This window comes from Hippopotamus amphibius, chromosome 5 (assembly GCF_030028045.1).
Source record: "Hippopotamus amphibius kiboko isolate mHipAmp2 chromosome 5, mHipAmp2.hap2, whole genome shotgun sequence".
NCBI lineage: Eukaryota > Metazoa > Chordata > Mammalia > Artiodactyla > Hippopotamidae > Hippopotamus > Hippopotamus amphibius.
In genome coordinates this window covers 1,341,293-1,349,027 of record NC_080190.1, presented here as the reverse complement: position 1 = coordinate 1,349,027, position 7,735 = coordinate 1,341,293, and the positions used below count along the sequence as shown (strand labels likewise).

Sequence of the window (7,735 nt, the reverse complement as noted above, 5' to 3'; positions counted from 1 at the left end):
GCAGTCAGGTGCATCCTCGGGGCGGCGAGGGGCCAGCCACGCCCCCACCCCGCACGCGGCCCCGGCTCAGGCCGGACCAGCCTGCTCACCAGGTGTGCTTTCCCTCCAGGTGAGTGAGAAAATGTAGAGGAGCCGCAGGGAGGTGGCCCTGCCCCAGCTCAGAGCGCACAGCCCAGCCCAGACGAGTGGCCTGCCCGGCGCCCCTCGGGCCACCCTCACCATGTCCAAGAAGGGCGCGGGCAGCCGAAGCAAGGGGGACAAGGCGGAGGTCCTCGCCGCGCTGCAGGCTGCCAACGAAGAGCTGCGGGCCAAGCTCACGGACACCCAGATCGAGCTGCAGCAGGAGAAGAGCAAGGTGGGCCCCCCCACGAACCCCCCCCCGCAACCCCGCGTCCCCCCACGTCCCCCGTGCCCCGCCTCGTGCCACCCGCCACCTCTCCACACCTTCCTGGGCCCCCAGGGTCTGCTCAGGTCTCTGCGGATGTGCCAGCCCGGGGGTCCCCGGGTCCCAAGGGTGCTCAAGGCAGCTCGGGAGCACAGACAGCTCTGGGGAGGGGCCCCAGAGCCACAGGGAGCGTGTGGACGTGGGCCTGTCCCTGTGGGAACAGCCCTGGTCCTCAGCACGTGCGCCGAGGCGCCTCGTCCAGTGCCAGCATCCCCGGAGCGATGCCTCTTCCCCTCGGACTGTCCACAGTGGAATTTAACCCCCAAACAGCAGCCCCACGTGGCCCCTCTGCTGAACGAAGCAAACACCTGGGTCCTGGGCTCAAGGCCTCCAGCTGTCCTAACTGAACTTGGAAATGTGGGTCCCAGACCCCAGTGGGCCCCACCAGGCAGCCCCATGATGACCCCCCTCCACCCCCCCGACACTCAGCCCTTGGGGGTCCGTGCAGCCTGCAGAGAAGGCTGGGCTTGTGCTGGCAGCTGAGGTGGGGGTGGGGAAACCTGGTCAGGGGATGCCCTCCCCAGGTGGCCATCCCTTGGCCCACAGGTCCCTTCCTCTCTGCCACCTCTGTCCTTTCCTCTCTCCACACCCAGGGCCGCTGGGACGTGTACGAGCTCTTGGGAAGGGGATGCAAGGAAGAGAGGATTTGGGGAGAGGGCTGCATGGGGAGGGGAAAAAGCCAGGGTGGGCTTCTCTCCTGGAGGGTCTGAAAGGTCCCAGGCTGTGGTCTGGCGGGTATAAGGTGCCCCCCAACCATGCCCTGCTGGGAGGCCTGGAGAGGAGAGAGTCAGGCCATGTGGGGCCGGTTGCTTCCTCTGAGTTTTGCAACCTCCTGGTTAAATCACAAGGGGCATGATATTTTGTGACGTGTGTGATTACATGGAATTCAGACGTCAGTGTCGGTAAGTGGGTTGTTAGGACCGTGCCCCGCCCGTTCATTCGGCTCAGTTACAGCAGCACCGTCTGAGCCACAAGCCTCAATAAAGCACTTACCTCGTGGCCCTTTACAGAGAAAGCATGCTGGCCGGCCCTGGCCACCTCCCTCCTGCCCTAGGTCCCCTGCTCTGTAAAAAGGGACAGAAACAGCTCCAGGCACGGAGCCTCCAGCATGGGTACTAGAAGGCGGCCAGCACGGTGGCCATGTGGCCGTTCCCGTGTCCAGACCGCCTCTCTGGGCCTGCAGGAGAGTCAGAGCCTGCTGGGCGCCCACGGTGAGGCCCCAGGGCATCAGGCAGCCTCCGTGTCAGCACCTGCCAAGTGGCCGCAGAGCCAGCAAGGACAGCCCAGGGGCCCAGCACACTGCCCGGCTGGAGCTCGGGGCGAAGGCACAGACATCCCGGATGCAGAGAGCATCCGTTCTGTGCCCGAGGCAGGCGGGCGCTCCGAGCATCTTGTACTAACCAGCATGTGGACGCCGCGTGGCCAAGCCTTGGACATCACTCTGCCCACCCCACCCCCCATTCGCAGATGAAAGAGAAGAGGAGCTGACTTGTTAAGAACCCAACGATAATGAAACCCTTTGTTTTACTGGGTCAAGATATAATAGCAATTGTCTTTTCAAGGCAAAGGAACACCACGTGTTGGAGTGTCCGTCAACAGATGAACGCATGAAGCAGCTGTGGTGCATATATATACAATGGACTGCTACTCAGCCATGAAAAAGAATGAACATTTTCCACGTGCAGCAACATGGATGGACTTGGAGGGCATTGTGCTAATTGAAATAAGTCAGACAGAGGAAGGCAAATACCATTTGACATACTTATATGTGTGAAGTCTAAAAAATACAACAAACTAGTGAATGTAACAAAAAATAGGCAGACTCACAGATGTAGAGAACACACTAGTGGTTACTAGTGGGGAGAAGGAAAAGGGGAGGGGTGAGATCGGGTAGGGGATTAAGAGGTACAAACCATTACGTATAAGATAAATGCACGGCAAGGATCTGCTGTAGAACGCAGGGAATATAGTTAATGTTATGATAACTATAAATGGAGTATAACCCTTAAAAATCGCAAGTCACTATATTGTGCACCCGTAACGCAGATAATATTGCACAGTGACTACACTCCAAGTAAAAAAAAGGAGAAGAGAGAAAACCCCACAGGGCCCGTGGCCTCCCCTGCAGAATGGAGGTCTGCGAGCCCCGGGGCCCAGGAGGCTGTCTCGCGGCCCCAGCTGCTCTGAAGCGGCCGCCTTGGGCTTCGCTGCTCAGCCGCCTCCCCACAGGCTCCCCCTCCCTTCTCCTGGCTGAGCTGGAGTGTGGGGTGGAGAGAGCAGGGCCCCAGGGGCCCAGGAGGGATGTCCCGTCCCAGGGAGCGCTGGATTTCCTACAGAAGGACGCATCCCGGCGGTGCCGTAGGTAACGACTCCTCATCTGTCTGCTCAGCCTCCAGGGGCTGTGGCTGGTCCAGAACCAGGCGTGGGGGGCAGTGGGAGGGAGCAGGCGGGGTACAGGCGGACCAGGGATGGCAGGGCGTCCCAGCCACGGGGACCTGCGCGCACTCCCTGAGCCTCCCGCCACGTCACTGCCTGCCCCCGCCCCGCCCAGCCTCCCAGCTCCTGCCTCCCGGCTCCACTGGGGCCTCCAAGCCAGACCTGCACCTTCCCAGCCAAGCATCATTTAAAACATTCTACAGTTTTTCAAAAAGTGTGTGTGTGTGCATGTCTGCATGTGTACAGATAAAACAGCACACAGGCAGGTACCCGCCCCCCGGCACTAGCCCCTGCTGTCACTCTGGATCTGAAGATGAAGGAACCAGAACCTGGCAGGCCCACGGCCCGCCCTTGCTCCCCCCAGCATGGTCCTGGGTCCGAGCCCCGCCGCACCCCTCACCCACCGGGAGGCCTGGACCTCCCTGGGACTGAGAACAGGGGCGCTGGTCTCCCGGGGCGGCCGTGACGAGGACGTGGGCTCAGCTCCCGCGAGGTGCTCGGTGGCCCCTGAGGTGGCACTGGGGTGAGCACCCCCGGCTTCATCAGCACATCCCGTGGGCGGTGAGCTGGAAGCAGCCCTGGTCTTCTTCCCAGCGCAGCGTGTCCACGGCGTGGAAACTCGTCTCCGGTTCCTGCCTGCGTCTCCCTCCTCTCCCTACAGTCGGTTCAGCAAACAGAAGAGGCGCCTGCGTTCTCCTTGGAGGCTCTCCTGGGAGGGTGTCTCTGGGCTCCACCCAGGACTGCAGGGAGCAGCTGAGGAAGCTCCGTGGTTCTGTCTGCTCCGCCCAGAAGTGGACGCTTCACCCCAGCACGCGGTGGATGGTGGGTGCCTACGCCCTGGCCAAGTCAGGGATGAGGTGCAAATTCGATCATTACGAGTGCTAGCAAAGTCCGCCCTGTCATCCTTCTGAAGCCTTTGCGTATGTTAATGTCACTGTTACAACTGCAGGACAAATGAGTGCGACCAGCTCCATGGAATTGGAGCCTTCTGTCCAGTTTCCAGCACATTCCAGACGCTCCTGAAGCACCCAAGGAGGAGGGCCTGGGTCTGGACCTCATGATGGAAGTGGGCGGACGGCCAGAAGGACCCTTCCCCGGCCCCCAAGGGCCTGGGCCAGCTGGAGGTGGAGGCTGTCACGCCCCAGAGGCGGTGAAGGCAGCCTCGGGACCGGGCGCCAGCTCCCACCTCTTCCTCTTTAGGGGCTCTGAGCGCATCAGAACTCTGCAGCCTCGACAGCTCGTCTTGCAGGTTGCAGTTTCCAGGTCAGAAAGGTCCTCGGGAAGCACGGAGAGACGCCAGTGACCGTGGGAGCCGCGGGCTAAGCGTTGCGGATTGCTCCACCATTAGTTCATCACTGAGGACGACGTGCAGGATGAAACTATTTAAATAAAAACAGGCCTCTCCTGGCGATACATGGTACCAGCTGGGATGGGGGCCCCTCTGAAAAGAGGGAGGAGCTTCACAGGGAGACGCTCCAAGGGCGGGGGGCGGGGCTCGTGGAAGCCCCGTCCAAGTTAGCTGCATGTTGTCTTAAAGACAGGAAGGTACTGGGATCCTTGAAGGGGGAGGAAGAAAGACTCATAGCGGCATGAGGCCACCCACGTCTCCATCACAGGCTCGAGGAGGCTCTGGCTCTAGGCTGCGCACAGAGCGGCCCCCGCTGCTGCACCCTGGGTCCCTCCTGCGGCCGTGCCCCGACTCAGCAGCACGCCTGGACTGTGTGTGAGGGCCAAAGTGGCGTTACGCCCGCTGTCACGAAACGCTCCAGGCCTAAGTGGCACGAGGGGACCCCGTGAGGGAACCCCATGCTAAATGCCAGCCACCCCCCAGCTCCAGGCCATGGGTGGCCACTCAGGAAGGATTCACGGAGCACCCTGCCCCCAGGGCCACATCCAGGTGGAGGGAGACACGTAAGGAACAGGAACCGCGCAGCCGGGTGTGCCACCTACACGCCAATGTGCTGGGCGGCAGCGAGGTCACACCGCAGTCACCTCCCTGAAGCGGTGGCTTTGGACCAGCCAGGACGGGGCGGGTGAGGAGGCCACAGGTGGGAACGAGGAGGGCTCCCGTGATGCAGCTGGTGGCTGGGGAGGGCGGCAGGAGAGCTGGCCCAGGCAAGGGTCAGGCCACGGAGGGCCACGCAGGTGGCAAGGGCCTAATGATGTACCGTCTGGACCAGGACACTGGAGAGAGACCAAGACCCACAGGGGACCATGAACTTGGTTGACAGCTGCTTTCAGACCAGCTATGTCCTGGTCACAAGGCCAGCGTACTCAGCACCGTGAGTCATCCTGAAAAAGCATGACGATCATTGTCTCTCAAAAGCCAGTGAGGTGGGTGACACAGATACCAGCATGTTGCCTGTTTCGCAACAAGGAAACAGAGGAGAAGCCAAGCGGGGGAGACGGAGAGCAGGGCGAGGACTCCACGCCCGCAGTGGGAGGCCACGTCCACGTGGGGCTGGGGCCTGGGTGTGCTGGGACATCTGCCCTGCCCCGGGGGAGGTGTGGGCCAGATAACATGGGCATGATCTCCAGATCCCCAAATCCCAGTGATGCCCCAAACTCTGTGGGGAACCCGTTCCACCCCCGCCTGCACGGGAACGTCATGTCCCCACAACAACTCCAGGGGGCCAGGGGCAGACTTCCGCTTCTCCTCTCTGGACAGAGCCGCGTGGGACCTTGTAGACAAAAACACTTCAGGGGGGCTTTCCTGGTGGCGCAGTGGTTAAAAATCTGCCTGCCAATGCAGGGGACACGGGTTTGATCCCTGGTCTGGGAAGATCCCACATGCCGCGGAGCAACTAAGTCCATGTGCCACAACTAATGAAGCCTGAGCGCCTAGAGCCTGTGCTCCACAACAAGAGAAGCCACCGCAATGAGAAGCCTGCGCACCACAGTGAAGAGTAGCCCCCGCTCGCCACAACTACAGAAAGCCTGTGTGCAGCAACGAAGACCCAACACAGCCAAAAATAAATAAATAAATAAGTTTATATAAAAACAGAAACAAAATACTGCAGGAAAGAACACCCCGAACAAATTAACGAGCCAGAGGAAGAAGGCCTCCCCGCCAGCCGATAACCTGGAGACGGAGGAGCGGGACCGCGTGTTTGGGAACTGGCCCGACGTGGGGAAGCCCGAGCAGCTCACAGCGCCGGGGAGCGCGGGGCTCGTGCGAAACCAGGGGTCACGTCCGTTTATGCGGAGGGAAGCCCTGGTACCTGTGAACAAGGATTAAGCTGTGCCCTCGTCCTGTCTGCACCTGCAGTGGCCCCGGGCACCTGGCTGGGGGTGGGGGGTGGGGGCACAGAGCCCTCGAGACCATCCCACGTGGGCAGGGGTGCGGGTTCTCCTCTAGGGTCTGTCCCTAGAGCAGTCGTTGCTGGAGGTTGGCAGGAGATAACACTTCTGGAACTCAGACCGCAGAGGAAAGCGTCGCTGCTGGTAGAAGAGGGACGTGTCTAAAAGTCACTTGTGAGCAACACAGTAGGATCCCAGGGGCGCGCTTTTATCCACTCAGCGTAAACGTCTGTAGGGCCCCGAGCTGTCTCAAGGGCCCCGCACGTTCGTTAACTGGCCTTCGAGAGCTGCAAACGTTCGCGGCATTACAGGCGGTGGCTGTTTCCACCTTGAAACAGGCACTGCACAGACTGCGCCAGAGCCCTGGGACCACGAGGCGTGAGTGCAGCTCTTGGCCGCAGCGCCCGGTGCACCCGGTGCCCGCACTGAGCGTGGCATGCAGGGCCCACGTGCGGCCACCCAACGCTGGGCATTGAAGAGATGCCTTCTCTCTGCAACTTAAATCAGCAGCAGCACCATCTCAACTTTTAAATGAAATTAGATTCCCATACCTCCTCTTCTCGTGAATAACACCTGACAAACTCAACAGCCAGCATCTCCCTTCTGTGCGGCAGTGTGTGGGTGGGGGACCGCGTCCCCAGGCTCCGTCTTCCCGGCACAACGACTCCCCATCGCCCTCAGGGACGTCCCAGTCAGGACTGTGCCTGCGGCCACCCCGTCCCGTGAGGCCTGCCCTGCGCCAGTTTCTGTGCTGGTCCATCCTCGTGGGCTGTGGTCCGGCCTGAGCACTGAAGCTGATCTTGACCAAGGGAGGGCGTGCAGTGGTGTCCACGCTGAAACAGCCGACCCGCGAGCTGCCTGGGCCATTTCTTTCCAAGAGCGGGTCTGAGCCATCTGGATGGTCGGCTGGGCAGGGTCCTGCCGTGCCGGTGCCCCGCCCGCTGGGAAAGGCTGTCTCGGCCCCATGTGGGACGCGGGGGTCTCACCAGTGTCCCCCACCTCCAGCCCCGAGGCTTCCGTTCTTGTCCACTTTCCAGGTCTGCCCTGACGCTGTCTGGAGTCCCCTCCTCTGCCCGTGGTGGCCTGCTGGCCCCTGGTCCAGCCCCCATCACCCCCACTTCACACGGCGCCGTGGCGGCCCTGTGCAGGGAAGGCAGGGCGTCCATCAGACATCCAGCCATCGCACACGGCCGGGCCAGCGTCTGCTTTCCCCGGCAGAGGGGCTCACGGGGCCACATGCCGGGGGCCCGGTTCCAGGCAGGTGTGTGGGGGGGAAGCCTTGTAGAAGTTCACTGGCTGTTCTGGAAGTGACTGGTTTTACTGCCCCCCTCACGTGTCTCAGAGCCCCGGAGAGCACACACAGCGAGGGTTCCACAGCCCGTGTGTGTGCATGAACGTACACGTGTGTGTGTGTACACACAGGTACAGGTGTGAGGACAGGTGCACATGTGTGCGTGTGCATGCTCTGTGTGTGTGCTGGGGGCCTGTCTGGCGTGATCACACTGCATGTGAGGCGTCTGTGGGGTCTGTGTTTCTCAGGGTCCTGGCAGGAAG

The 7,735-nt window shown here is 61.5% G+C and overlaps 1 protein-coding gene across 20 annotated transcripts in view; it reads left to right on the top strand.

Annotated features, from left to right (window-relative positions):
- The first annotated feature begins 220 nt into the window (after positions 1-220).
- The window catches only part of JAKMIP3 (Janus kinase and microtubule interacting protein 3), a 42,348-nt gene continuing 34,833 nt past the window's right edge, over positions 221-7,735 (top strand). For all 20 annotated transcript variants that reach the window (XM_057735426.1, XM_057735431.1, XM_057735428.1 and 17 more), the window contains exon 1: positions 221-355. In XM_057735426.1, the coding sequence (XP_057591409.1) occupies positions 221-355 (135 nt within the window). The remainder of the gene's footprint in view (positions 356-7,735) is intronic.